At 41.9% G+C, this 13862-nt stretch overlaps 2 protein-coding genes across 3 annotated transcripts in view; one reads left to right on the top strand and one right to left on the bottom strand.

Annotated features, from left to right (window-relative positions):
• Positions 1-1253: 1253 nt before the first annotated feature.
• On the top strand, positions 1254-8727 carry NTAN1 (N-terminal asparagine amidase). 2 transcript variants are annotated; one of them, XM_030001934.2, is made up of 10 exons: positions 1254-1420; positions 2581-2683; positions 2771-2836; positions 3447-3555; positions 4562-4635; positions 5974-6027; positions 6857-6910; positions 7465-7562; positions 8080-8193; positions 8414-8727. In XM_030001934.2, exons 1-10 carry the CDS (start codon positions 1340-1342, stop codon positions 8591-8593), a joined length of 933 nt encoding a protein of 310 aa, XP_029857794.1. In that variant the 5' UTR covers positions 1254-1339; the 3' UTR covers positions 8594-8727. The 2 variants fall into 2 exon arrangements, with proteins under 2 accessions (XP_029857794.1, XP_029857795.1); XM_030001935.2 differs by having other exon boundaries at positions 1307-1420; positions 2506-2683.
• Positions 8728-8995: 268 nt separating this feature from the next.
• Positions 8996-13862, bottom strand: part of PDXDC1 (pyridoxal dependent decarboxylase domain containing 1) — a 33968-nt gene continuing 29101 nt past the window's right edge. Inside the window, exons 20-23 of the mRNA XM_030001929.2 lie at positions 13380-13472; positions 13185-13281; positions 11818-11922; positions 8996-10965 (exon numbers count right to left, since the gene is read on the bottom strand). Of these exons, the coding sequence (XP_029857789.1) occupies positions 10703-10965; positions 11818-11922; positions 13185-13281; positions 13380-13472 (558 nt within the window). The 3' untranslated portion in view covers positions 8996-10702. The remainder of the gene's footprint in view (positions 10966-11817; positions 11923-13184; positions 13282-13379; positions 13473-13862) is intronic.

The following is a 13862-nucleotide window of genomic DNA, read 5'->3' as shown; positions in this document are numbered from 1 at the left end:
GACTGCAAAAATTAGTTTTGGGGATGATACTGCAAAATGGATCAGTGGATCTGTTCATCATTGGATAAATTGAGACAGGTTTTGTTTTTAATTTTAGTCCTCTACTGTCAGTCCTGAGTAATAAACAATAGATTTCCATCTGAAATAATTGCATTGTCTCCTGACATGGAAGAACCCTTCTTACATCAACAGCAAGGAGAACATCCTTTGAAAGGTGCCTTTTTCTTTCACTGTTATGTCTTTAGCAACATCGTCAGCCACTTGTTACAAAATGAGGCTGTGTAAAACTTTCCAAGTTGTAATACCAGGTACATGATCCAGGAACTTCCGCATCTCTTTAAAAACAAAAAAAGAAGGACGTAAGTGATGTGAAGTATAACATTCAAAAGAATGTGCAGACATTGACCTGTCTGTGCTGAAGCTGCACAGTTAACACTTGTATACTAAAGGGACTTGCTTAAAACAAAGATTCAATGAGGAACTCCACAGTGTTTCTGTAACCTCTTCTGTGATAGATCCGATTTACTTAGTGTAATTGCAGACAGGTGAGCTGGCAGGTGCTGGCATTTTGCTAAAGAGACTTTGTTCTATAAATACTTAACAGTCTTGTGAGGACTGGATTTGGAGGTGGAAATTTTGCCTTACCTGGGAAATACAATCTATGTTTTGAAGAAAGTATCTGCTATAACTGTTTACTTTTGTGAAATCTGGATGGGAAAGGTAGAGCTAGGGTAGTGGGTTTTTTCTGTTGGTTGGTTGTGGGCAGGCCCCGGTGCCCTGGCTGTCCTCTCGCCCTGCGGTGTGGATTTAACTCTGCTGCTCCCACGACTGTTTTTATTACTGTTCGTGCACGGACAACCGGAGGAAAAATCCCTGGTCTTTAAGGAAAAACTGTCGTCTTTGGGATCGTCTGAAAATTTAGTTTTGTGGTTGCTGGGGGAGGGGAGAGCGGTGTGGGTTTATTGGTAAATTTGGGACTTGATCGTGGTTATTTCCCAAACGATTTCTTACAGGAACTTAGGGCTAAGCTCTCGGTCGCAGGAGGAGGGGATTTCTGCGCCCTGAACGTGTCGAAAATTGTTAGGCGGTAACGTGACCGGGCATGTTTTCTGGCAGCGCCTCTGACCCCGCTTCAGGCGGCGCCCGCTGCGGGGCCGCCCCCCCCCGCCGGGCCGCGGCTCCGGGGAGCTGCCGCGGGCGGTGCCGCCGCTCCCCGCCGCCCGCCGCGGTTTCCCAGCGCCCCGCGCGGCGCGGCGACGCCCGGCCCGGCCCGGCCCGGCGCGGCCCTCGGGAGGAAGCGCGGAGCCGCCGCCGCCTCCCGCCCCGGGCGCTCCCCGAGATGCCGCTGCTGATTAACGGGGAGCGGATCGACCTGGCCCGGCCCACGGGGGACATGATCCGCGCCTACCCGCACCTCGAGGTGAGGAGGCGGCGGCGCGAAGGGGCCCGGCGGTGGGGCCCGCCCCGCCCTGCCCGGCGGGCGCCGAGCGGAGGAGCAGCGGGGCCGCGGGGCGGGGGAGACCGGGAGAAAACCCGCCGCCTCGGCCGGGCGAAACGGGTGGCGGAGCGGGGCGGCCCCGGGCTGAGGCGGGCGCGGGCGGGGGCGGCCCCGGGCTGAGGTAGCCCGGGCAGGGGCGGCCCGGCACCGCCGCGTTCCCCGCGCTGTGACCACGAAAAAGCAGGGGTTGACTGAAAATAAGTAAAATCCACGTCCCTGGAGGGGATTAAGGGCGAATGCCCGGAGGCGGAGGGCGGCCGCCTGGTGGGCGAGCTGTGCGGCCGGCCGCTCCCCTCGCGGGCTGGTGGGTCCATCGGCCGGGCCGTCCCTTTTTCCTGTGCGAAATAACAAACACTGGTGGTAAAAGTCAAGATAGTAACTTTTAGGAGGTTATTGACCTCTCTTTCGATACATAAACGTTGTAATCCTATCGGCGGACGGCGAGCCAGGAACTGCTGAGCAGAGCTGGCTGGGAAGATGTTTCTCATCAAAAGATGCATCTTTATGGAAACTGAGTTTTTGCGGAAAACCAGTGCAAATTTGATAAAACTGTGAAGTGGTTTTTGAGCCCCAGGATGGAAATTCACTGCCTACCCAGCAGGTCTGTGACAGAGCGCTGCAGTAGTCACAGCCCAGGAATCTGCGTTTTCCGTGCACTAAGCAAGCTAATAAATAGCAATATTTTGATAAGTACGAAATAAATATGCTGGATCATGGCAGTAGAAGACTGAAAATTTTACATTTCAAAAGTTTTCTGTCCAGGTTAAACTTAGGAGATCAGCTCTGCTATTGTCTAATGTAATCTTTGCCAAGTCCTATTGCTTTTTGTTGTACCTCCATTTTATCATCTATAAAGTAGGGAGAAGGGTTTTGTGTGTCTATGGAACGATGGGATTTAACAGTTAACTAGATCAGTGGCAGGAAAGTGAAAAATTCTCAAAATTCAGAATACTCCGTAATAGAAAATGTGTATGTTTCTCTCTGACCTGGATCCCTTTGCTTTTCAGAGGTGATGTTTCTATCAAGTAATGGATACACCTGAGAATTCAGCCACTGTAGTCTCTATTATCATTTATCTTTAGGAAAGGGCAAAACTTCTGAGAAGTCAGCCTGCTCAAATTGTGGAACCCAAAGGTCTTCTATATGTCCAGCAGAGAGAGTTTGCGGTAACTACCCCTAAAGATGGTATGTAGGAACGTAAACGTTTTTTCTTCTACTGAAGCAGTGATTGTCAGAGCGGAGTTCTTACAATGTTTCTCTCCTTTAAAATAGGTTCTGTTTCCATTCTTGGATCAGATGATGCAACTACCTGCCACATAGTTGTGCTCCGACACACAGGTATCTTTAAAGGATGTTCAGAACAAAATCTGTACCCCTGAAGTAATGAATTAGTGTTGGTTTATGCTGCATTAATAAAATAAACTGCAGTTACGTTTATATAAACTTGAATCTCAAAAAGTCATAGGAACTATTAACTAAATGACTTGTTCAGAGAATTGGCGTGTTTAGTGTCAGAGGTTCCATGTTGCAGTTGCTCAATGAGCAGATCCTAAACTTGATCTGCTCCCGTGGCCAGTGGGTAGTGGCAGTTGCAGACCTTGGCTGCGTTCAGCAGTTTGGGCCTGCAGGGTTTGGTAATAACAGAGGCAGAATTTGTGGAAAGATCCTCGCTACACGCCTGGATTTCTGCCACTGGAGACGTTGCCTGGTCCTGGTTAAGCGGGCACTTCTACCCTTCACATGAGTTCTGGTGATTTTATAATGGGGCACACAAAGAGGTTATTGCCGCATTCAGTCAGCCTGTATCTTCTGCTGGAGGCCGCTGTCCTGAGAGGAAGCGAGGTGGTGGTGGATGTAGCTCCTAGTAAACTGTTACTGATTTCAATTACGGTAGCGTAACAGCCTCCAACAATGTCATTAACTAACTGTCCTCTCACGTCTTCCTCAGGCAGTGGAGCTACCTGCTTGACGCACTGCGATGGATCAGACACAGAAGCTGAGGTGTCGCTCATCATGAGTTCAGTAAAGTCTTTCTCTAACACCACAGGATACGGAAGGTCAGCTCTGCACTTAGTTCTTGTGTACTGTTTTTCACAAAGGTTACTGCAGTTTGTAAGGTGGGGAATTTTTATCTGATTACAAGGGGTTCAGACAAGGTAATTGTGCAGGAAATACCTCTTGATCAGGAACCACATGTAAAGTGAAAATTTCCTTGATGATGATTTTGAGGGTATTTTTAGCAGTGGTTTAAAGCATGGTTCTGTTCTGAATAGCATCTCTGTAAAATGCCATTGTGAGGTTTTGTGTTTACTGTTTTGCAGTTAACTTTTGTTTCAGATGTGCGAAATTTTCCACAGAACTGCTTTTGGTTTTATATTATTCCTTCCAGACTGTTGGTCTTGTAAATTCCTTTTGGGATCTGAGAATCCATCTGGGATTTTTCTAAGTCCCACATTAAAAAAAAAAAAAAAAAAAGGTGGTGGGGTGGGGCAGGACAGTGGGGAAAGTGCTCTGAAATGGAATTTAGCAAACAAGGTTCTTCCTGGATTTGGAGGTTTTTGCCCCTGTAGTTTGATAAGAACAAAAACTCAGTGAACTTAGAAGATACAGTCTCTCAAAACTCATGATTTGTCAGGACTTGTCTTTACATAGATGCTTCTCAGAGAAGAACCCTGCTCTATGGTCCAGAATAGTTGTGAGGAGGTCAGGGGAGCAAAAATCTTCATGTTTAATTAACCCTTTCTTGGGAACTGAAAGGTGGTTAAGTTCAGTCCAAACCAGAGGTGCTGACCATTGGGGATACCACTGGCTTAGATAGAATTGCATGTATGTAATGCTCCTTAAAGTTCTTAATTTGTGTTCTTTCCTGGATGATCCCTGAAGTGTTCAGAATGGAATTACCATAACTTGCTATGTAATGCAAACCAACTTGGTGCATGTGACTGTAACAAGTGAGGCTACTCTAATGATTGCTTTGCAGTTTGGGCTGGGGATTATTTTGTAAAGCTATTCACTTTGGGATGTCTTTTTAATTGCTGTTTCCTGTTATTCCATCTCTGTTAGGCTGGAAGTGCACCTAGTTGGAGGTTTCAATGATGATAGGCAGTTATCACAAAAACTTACTAATCAGCTTCTTAGTAAGTTCACATTTTTTCCACTCTCATGTCCAAAAAAAAAATAGTTCTGACTGGATTTGGGTTAAAGTTTGTTTGTAATCTGAGCCCCCTGTCATTTAATGGAAAGAAATCTGGATTCGTTTTGAAGGGTGTTTTCTCTACCTGAGACCTTGGTGTGGAGAGGGGCTGGACTTCTGAGGCTCTCATATAGCCAGCGTGTGGGATGGAGGGTCTAAACTTGTAACTTCTTCCTGGCTTATATTCTAGTGTGTAGAATTGGGGTGCAGTTCAGCGGGGCTTGATTCCTGCTGCCGATACGCTACCTGATCTTGGTCAAGTGTTGTCACTGTCTAAATCTATACATGCGGGTGACTTACTTAGTTACTATTCATTTCGTACCTTGATGTGATGAGGTAAAATTTAATTATTGTTTGGAATTGTCTGATGAAAGATGTTATGTCTCTTTATAAAATCGATAGTCCAGAGAAGTGATTGCAGTGCTTTACAAATAAATTGGAAATGTAAAGTACCTGCTTACCTGTAAGTGCTCTGGCTTGTGCTAAGCACTTTCGGAGTGTGGAGAGGCCTTGGCCCCACTGGAAGGGGCAGGGGCAGGGACAGGGACAGGGACAGATGTCAGGATTGGAGGGAGGTGGCCAAGGGGATAAACAAAAAGGGAAACGGAACCTGCAAAGGTCCCGGGATGCACCCTTGTGGCCATTGCACCCAGTGATTCCTGTTATCTGTGTTTTATGTCGTATGAGAGTTCTGTACAGAACAAAGTATTTTGGTTAATTATTTTTTTTAACCTTCTGATGCATCTTTCATGCATCAAGTTAAAATTTGAAACAATAATGCTGTATTGCTATTAGAACTTCGGGGGGAAAAAAAAGGTTTTTTTCCTAGTGTGTGGGATGGTGAAAAGCAGAATTAATTTACAGCTAATGAAAGACTCCATTTGCTCACTATATCTGTAACATTTTAGGAAAATACATTTAAATATAAGCTGTTAAATGTATAGTGAACAAAAGCAGAGCTGATGCGATGCCAGAGCTAAACCAGTATCAGTAAAAGGAGTAAGTGGCGCAACACTTCTTTAGCATGTTTTTGCTATTACAAATGGCTACTCTCTGTAAATTACTGTTGTTTAGTAGCTGTGGCTTTAATTTTATAGAAGTCAGTTTGAAGCAAATCTGCAAAACACTCTTTGCTCTGTTGCCTTATCTAGGAACAGTGCGTTAGGTATCTCTGCCCATCTATTCTGCAGTGCGCAGCACTGATAATGCCCCCTCATCTATATACAGCACCTGCTTTGCCACCAGTCAGTCTTATACATTGCTGCTATCGTTGTTGCTGTAGGAGCATTTGATCTCCAACCAGATGATGTTCATTTGGTGACTTTCTGCGTAACAGGTAAGAAAACGTTTCCTTGGTTTTTGAAGTATCTTTAGCCACTGAAATCAAAGCACAGGGGTCTTTCCACACATGGCTTTTTTATCTGTCGTGTAAGAAAGAACAGCACAAGTCCTCTGTAACGATTTGTAATTTTTAGTTTTATTGCTGGTAGTGTGTGTGGTGGTGTCACATAGACAGTGTAGCGAGGATTCTCTCCTTACCAAGTGCTGCTGAAATGCAACTGATTGTAGAACCGCTCATGATCATTACCAGGTTATTTCGCCACCGTTGTCCTGTGGAAAGCGGCTGTCTGTCTATGGATATCTTAAGAGGCAATTGAGAGAGGCACTTAAGAGACCTTTGAACTGCCGGCTTGTTAGACCTGCCTCCCTGCAGGTTCGAATGAATTCATAAACTCATTCAGTTAGTTCATAGTGTGTGATGTCACATAAAGGAAGAAGTAATTTCCTTTTCTTTATATCACATTCAGGTTGTATTTCTTATCATCTTTGCATTTTGATGCCGTTGGTGACTTACATCTTTGAAACTTGGTATCATGGTAGTTTTGCATTGTGTGTTTTTTTTCTTGTAAAGTGCCTGTGCAGAAAGGGGAGTGACAGTTGGCTGGAGCTGGCTACACTGTTAGGAGATAAAGAGTTCTACTCCAGGCTCCAAGGGTGGTGTTATTGACCTGTACCTTCTTTTCCATATTTCTTTTAGGCTTCCTTGGTTTTTTTCTGTCTTTATGCAACATCAGATCTGTTCTTCTCTGATAACACACAACTAAATGCTGCCCAGAAAAAAATGCAAAGCCCTAAGTTTGACCTTTTTTTTTTTTTTCTTACAGAACTAAATGACAGAGAAGAAAAGGACATTCACTTTCCAATCATTTATGGAATAGGTGAGTTAAATTAGAATTTAATTTTTTTTTTGTAACTGGATCGCTTTTCAGATGCCATTAGTAAATGGGCTGCTTCTAATGACTAGGTAATGCCCGTCCTAGAAGTTTTGCTGTTGGAGGCGTAGGTAGAAATAGAAGTTTTCTTCTGGTACCACAGTTAGGTAGATGCACACATGGAAGTGGCTGTGTACAAATGCAGGCAGATTTTTTTTTTTTTCATTTAACTGAACTGTACTTACGATTTTGTCAATATCAAGCTACTATACTAACCTTTGGGGTTAGAATTCAGCCTTCTTTTCATTGTTCATTCTGTGTTTTTTCTAATTGAAGTATCTCTGAGAATGTTCTTCTGGAATATTGAAATGCTGCCAAAGCAAAATAAGTAGAAATACGCTATCACAGGCTAAGAGGTCTGTGGTACTGAGAAATACAAGTATAGTATTTGATGGGTTCTAAAGTTCCTGCAACATAGTTGTGTCAGGGACATGGTCATTTTAAACAAGTGTTTGGTAAGAATTAATTGTTTCTGTATTTAAACTCTTACTTCCTACCAGCTGTGAATGTTAAAACAGCAGAGATCTTCCCTGCAACCTTCCCAGAAAAAGGGCCGGATGAGGATTTGCGTTCAGCCCATGTTTTAACAGGAGCAACAGTGAGTAAAAATAACAGGGGGAAAAAGGGTATTTTTGCCAGAAGGGGAGACCAGTTAGGGGCAATGAAATGTTAAAAGTTTAAGGAAAAACTACTTTGGTAGTGTTCTGGCAGTAGCAAAACAAATGAGAAAGATGGAAGAGGAGAGGCAAAGTATAATGGTGGAGATCAAACCACTTCTGCAAGGGGTAAGCCTTGTCTTGGAAGTACAGCTCTTTGACGTGCTGTTATGACTAGCCCTACAGCTTTCCGCAGGATAACTTATGTAAAGAGATTCAGGTCATGGGCATAATCCCAGCAGTGTCTTTCAGTTCTGGGTGTGTTGTTACAGTTTAATGTCTTGTTTGTCAGAATAATTGGTTAATCTTAATGCAGTAGGAATGAAGTGGGGCTGAGCTGGCAAGCAGTATGTCTAAGACAGAAGCTGCAGCTTAAGGCCTTCCAGATTAAGTGAATTTGCCATCTCTCTCGTCTGTGTAAGCATTGTCTAACTCTTAAGGGTGCCTGTGTTGTTACAGCTGACTAACATTTATGATGCAAAGATGGAACAACTACATATTGGGCCTTATTTCTGGAGGCCTTTCCCACATGTGGATTTCTGGTTGGAACAAGATGATAAGCAGATTTTACAGGTACCTGAAACTGACCTTTTTTTTTTTTTTTTTTTTTTTTTTTTTTTTTTTTTTTCCCTTTTCCTTCTAGCTGAGTAGAGAGAGGGGTACAGTCTGTCAAAACTCTTCCCAGTGTACTACTGGGGAGGGGGGGGGGGAAATAATCTTATTAAAAGGCAGAATAATGGAGAACTTAGTATTCTGGATGTCAAGCAGCTCTTGCTACCATCTTGTTTTTCAGAATCTTTCCACATCGCCCCTGGCTGAGCCACCCCACTTTGTTTCTCACATTAGATCTACATTAACATTTTTAAAAGAACATCCATTTCCATCTCGCTCCCTGTTTCCTGACAGGAAACCTCGCATCTACAAAAAAAATGAAGAAGGGTTGTGGGAACAGGTTTGTTCTGATAAGATCTAACCTGGAACTGAACACCACAACTACTTTAGGGAAGTATAGTCTTGCAAGAAGAGCAATGATGTGTTGCAGAAAGCATATTGCTGGTCACAAATACCATTGTTCTGTGCTTTTCAAAATAAAGTATTTTGACAGAAGTAACTTGCTTTTTCTGCATTACTTATGTAGGAATCACTGGTAATTTGAAGTAAGAATTGGGCTTTATTTATGTTCTGTTGCTCTAATGCAGTAATTTAATCGGCACAGATAAAGAGAGGTAGCAGTGCGGAGAGACTGAGAAGGGAAGTCATTACATCAGTGTGTACTTTAGAAAATGGTTTTCCGCACAAAGTGAAAGTTGCACGCACTTAAAGCTTACTGAAACATAGGGAAGTATCCTTCAACAATAACTTAATTCAAGAGTAATAATTTGAAGAATCTTTATTGAAACATTTAGATAGTATCTAAAGAATGAAGCTCATTCCAACAAAACTACTGGTTTAACACTTCCAAATATAAAAAACATTAAAAATTAATCCTTGTGGAGATAACTTTATCCCCAACAAATTACTCTTATTAACATACTTCATTGCACCAAAGAAACCAATGAGGAAGACTAGTCAACTTAATTGTTTTTGCACTTTAGAAAAATTGCACTGATTTTCATAAATTACCCCAACAGCAAAATTAACCTTGTTCATGGCATCTCAGCCCCACAGGAGCTAGAAGCTGAGAGTCAAATCAGGTGACAGTACAATTCAAAACCCCTAGATGATTTTTCAGATTATGAAAGTCAGTCCTGCTACCACTACAGCTGTTATGGTGTTAATGTGTACCTTTTGGGGGGAGAAAAAAAGACCCAACGAAAAACAACGAAGCAAACTACAGTGCTTGTATCCAGTTCTACAGGGATGCGATGGGTTTCCTCAAAAATCAGATACCTTGAGGAAAGCAAGCTTTTCCAAAGCTCTCCTTTCCACAAGAGGCTCTCAAAATTTGCAGCAAAGTGATTAAGATAATTCGGGGGGGCAAGGGAAGACTTCTACACCTTAACTTTTGATTTATCCAAAGCTTTGCTTGTGCATTAAGTAGTCCTAGACGCTATGAAGTTGTGCTGTAGTGTAAATAACCTATATAATTTCTTTGAATCTGTACAATTCCTACCATAGGTAAGTTACTGTTATTCAAAAAATAAGTAAGTGTTGAAACCATCACAAATGTATTGGTTTTTCAAGCTTTACTACAACTATCTTTAAAAATACACAACAGAAAACTCCAGTTACACTACATAAATGTGTTCAATAGTATTTGGTTTAGAAATGCCGTGCAAAGGAAAATAATGGTGCATTGGTGATTCTTTCCAGTGGCAGAAGCAAGAAGCCATTTAGGCATGCAGAGGCACTATTTCTTTCTAAAAGGCTTAAAACTCATTAACTTAGTTCCCACTGGACCTAGGGCCTTAGCTGAACGGGTCAAGTCATACAACAGCAGGAAAAAATGGTTGATGGCAAGGTACTATTCAGTGACTCCTATATACACCACAGGCATCCATCCCTAATGCTCACCGCACCACAACTGTTTGGCAATATGTTCTTTATCAGGTAAAAAAAAAAGCAGCAAAACAGAGCTAGTGTGACTTCAGTAGATGTTTTGCAGGAGAGGCTAAACTGAATTTTAAATATTAAAAAAGGTGAACAATTGGCAGTTGATTTTTTTTTTTTTAAAGTGTAGTAACATAAAGTAAGATCATTTTACAATTATGGGGTGCAACTGTATTCTTAATCCTGTGTATGGCTGATTGGTTAGTTAGCAACTATTATCATGCTTAGATTGCTATAGGAAGGATAACTGCCAATTGTTTTTACAAATGTTTATGAGCACTTAATGAATTTCACTAGTACTTTGGTGACACCAACATGTAGAGAGGGTTAAAGCAACTGTAACAAGTGTACAATAAGACAAATCTCTGTCCCATGGGGGGAATTTATATTTGTGCAAAATCCCAGTTAATAAGTTACAGTAGTTATTACTGTACTAGTGTGTGGCACTGTTCACATTTTAAACGCATCATTAATACCCTGCCTCCCAGGGCACAGGCTTCCTCAGCCAAGTCTGAAAGCCACAGGCTGGATTTTATCTTTGACCTTCTTGTTCCTCTACCTTTGTGCAGTCACGTGGCAATTTGTCACTTTGAATGTCCTCAGTGTCTGTCTTTGTTGCCTGTGCCACCTCCTTCCGCTCCTCTGCTTTTTCTGTCTCCAAAGGTCCCTGCTCTTGGCCAGGGAATAGAGCTGGGGGTCTCTGATCCACCTTCTCCAGATCATCGCAGTGGCTGACTGAACTGGTCTCACTGAATGCATCAGAACTTCTTAGAGACCTTTTAAAAATTTTCTGACCTGTAGAAGTGTTTGAAGAATACAGTACCAATGAAGGCAGGAAATACAAAATGTGCTATGCACAAGTTAAGTTTCAAAGAAAGTATCTGAATTTTACAATTGCAAAGAAATAGATTTTATTTGAGTGCTAACTTGTACCCTAACCGTAGGCCTACTTTCTTGCAGATGCAGATACGTATGCAAGGCAATAGCACCTCTTATTTTATCCTACGTACACAGAGACTGTTAAAAGTCAGCTGGAAAACAAGCTGCCTGCATGCACAGCGAAGTCATTCTAGGGTAGAAATTTGCACTGAAAAATCACAAGTGGAAGCCAACCAGCTCAAAAGGCGAGTTAAAACTATGGTTTTCCTGCCAGTCAAATCAACATTAATTATTAATACAACTACACAGAAAGTGCCATAGATTTAGTAGATCTTCACCTTAGAATGACTTTGTCCACAAAATATTAGGTAGCAACGGAAATACAGTTGCTCAAATACATGATTATACATTGTTTATGCTTTTATTTCAAATAAAACTTTTGGCGTGTTTGCCTGCTGATTTTTAAAACTCAATAACCTCATAATATTCCAGAGGAAGATTCCAGACTTCATGGGCAGTTGTCAGTTAATGGGATAACAACTTCCTGAAGTCTCAAGAAGAATTCTTGGGAAGGAAACAGACTGGGGTGGTGTTCTGTGCCGTGTTTAAATTAAGGTTTTTAAGGTGGAATTAAGGCACTAGAAGATAAGCTCTAGTTCCACATATTATGAAAGATGGAAAATCATGCCGGTCTTTCTGTGTCATGCAACTCGGATGGCAGGATGTTTTAGCAAGTTTTAGAAATAAAACTAAGACATAGAAACTTACCAGGAAGTCTTTGCTTTGCAAGGCTGGAAGTAGGAGTTGGTGGTGGAGTAGTACCTGTTCCTTGGGCTTTTGATACATACGTAGATTCTGTGGATTCTAGAGAGCCTACAGGTTTAAAAAAAAAAAAAAAAAGTATCAAGTTGAATATAGCACAAACTAGACAAGTTTTCTGTTCATCTGTATTCATAAGGTATGTAACAATCTTCTTTTTAATGCACGTTTCTGCAACTGCATGTGCTAGGTTGAGTTGAAACTGCCAGTTGATGGTAATCCATTTCTGAGTACCCGGGGACATGAGTGCTGAGACTTACAAAGATGAATTAAGTTTCCCCTCACACTCACTTCACATATTCCCAGCTGCAAGCTATTGAGCAGTACGCTTGGAAGGGGTATCTAGCTATGAGGGGACTAAGTATTCCCAAGGAAACCTTGCTGTTCTCTGCTGTAAAAGCCTGCCAGCTGCTGCATCAAGAATCAGAAAGAAAGATCCCAAATACAGCAGGCAGCCTTCCTCGCTGTTTACAGAGACACACGGACAGCTGGGCTGTTGTTCTAGGTCCAACAGACACTTTGCCGAGTTCAGGAATATTCTTAAGACTCTGCCACAATTTTTACAGTGAAAATTTATAATTGCAGAAAGTATTACATTAGTACATCAGTCTTAATGATGTAAAAGCTATAGACAGCTCTTTTCATGTCAACAGACTTGAATTACAGATACATGAGTAAAATAATAGTCTTTACATTGTAATATTCCATTCATTCCTGTCTCCCACAAAGCCAGGTTCATGCTAGCCCTCGGCTAGTTTCAGCCTGTCCTTGTCAGACATTGCACTATTTAGCATGCAAACTAGTACTTGATCAGTGTGGCAATAGGCAGATGATAGCTCAAATCAGGATTTCAGACAGAGACATCAAGTTCTAGTAGCACAGCAGAACATCCGAGTGCCACTTTGCAAGCACACTCAAGAGGATGCATGTGCACATACCTGGCGAAGCAATGTTCTAAGACCTGAGCTACCCTGCTAGCTTACGTATTAATAAACACAGCATAAACACCAAACTTTTGCAGCATACGTAGCCAAAAGTCACAGAAATTGTCCCTCTGTTAATAAATGCCCACGTCTAATATAGCTTTTTTAATATGACTCAGCATGCAGGAATAAAATGTAAACAGTACAAGTGAGGTTAGCAGACTGTCTTACTGGGTGTTACAGAAATAGTGAAGAGCGTGTTCTTTTACATCCTGAGGGTGGATTATGTCACTCACGATCAAATCGGCACAAGAAAGCGTGTTGCAATTTTAGTATAAAATTGGAACGGTTCTAACGACAGCATAAGGTGGCTGCGGATGCACTGAGTCCTACCTGCTGTTAAATTAAAAGTTCTTCCCTTTGGTGAGGCTTGGAATGGAGAAAACCAGTTCAGCACAGAGCCTACTACAGGTATTTGTCGTAGCAGTCCCTGCAAAGTACACAAGCAAACACTGGCTGGTGAGCAAGCTACCTGTGTTGTGACAAGTTATTTCAAGTTACCTAGACAACTAATGTTTATAGCCTTACCTCTTCCAGAAGTCGTTCTTCATTTGCTTTCTGAAGCTGAAGTTGTGCTTCCTGTATCCCTTTTCTAACAACTTCCGTCATGTTTTCCAACAGCTAATAAAAACCAGAAATTGTATTATTACGTATATTACTCCGACTTGAAAGTTGTTTTTTTAGTTCAGGTTTTGAGGATATAATCACGGTAGTCAGACATTTTTCTAATTTAAGACAGTATTTGACAATCACTATTTCATTATAACTAAATTAAAGAATGTACAGGCTCACTGCAGGATTTTTAAAAGATATACCCAGAGGACAGAATGTCATTTTAAACAGGAATGGTACGTAGTTTTCTTTTACTTAGAAATGAGCCTGCAACCCAAATTATTCAAAGATCTGCTTAGCACATAAATGTTCATCACATGCTGAATCTGACTGGGAAGAATTTTTAGGTTCGTGGAGTGCATTTTGGTTTCTAGAAGTACCCAGGACTTAAACCAGCCT

The sequence above is a fragment of the Aquila chrysaetos genome, chromosome 25 (genome assembly GCF_900496995.4).
Source record: "Aquila chrysaetos chrysaetos chromosome 25, bAquChr1.4, whole genome shotgun sequence".
Lineage (NCBI taxonomy): Eukaryota > Metazoa > Chordata > Aves > Accipitriformes > Accipitridae > Aquila > Aquila chrysaetos.
The sequence above is the reverse complement of the archived record's forward strand: the minus strand, read 5'-3'. Positions and strand labels throughout refer to the sequence as shown.

Bases quoted from the DNA above. Each gene is read 5' to 3' on its own strand.
- NTAN1 (XM_030001934.2), top strand. From the start codon at position 1,340: ATGCCGCTGCTGATTAACGGGGAGCGGATCGACCTGGCCCGGCCCACG. The intron at 2,684-2,770 runs GTATGTAGGAAC...CCTTTAAAATAG, and splicing joins GGTAACTACCCCTAAAGATG to GTTCTGTTTCCATTCTTGGA. The intron at 8,194-8,413 runs GTACCTGAAACT...CTTGTTTTTCAG, and splicing joins ATGATAAGCAGATTTTACAG to AATCTTTCCACATCGCCCCT.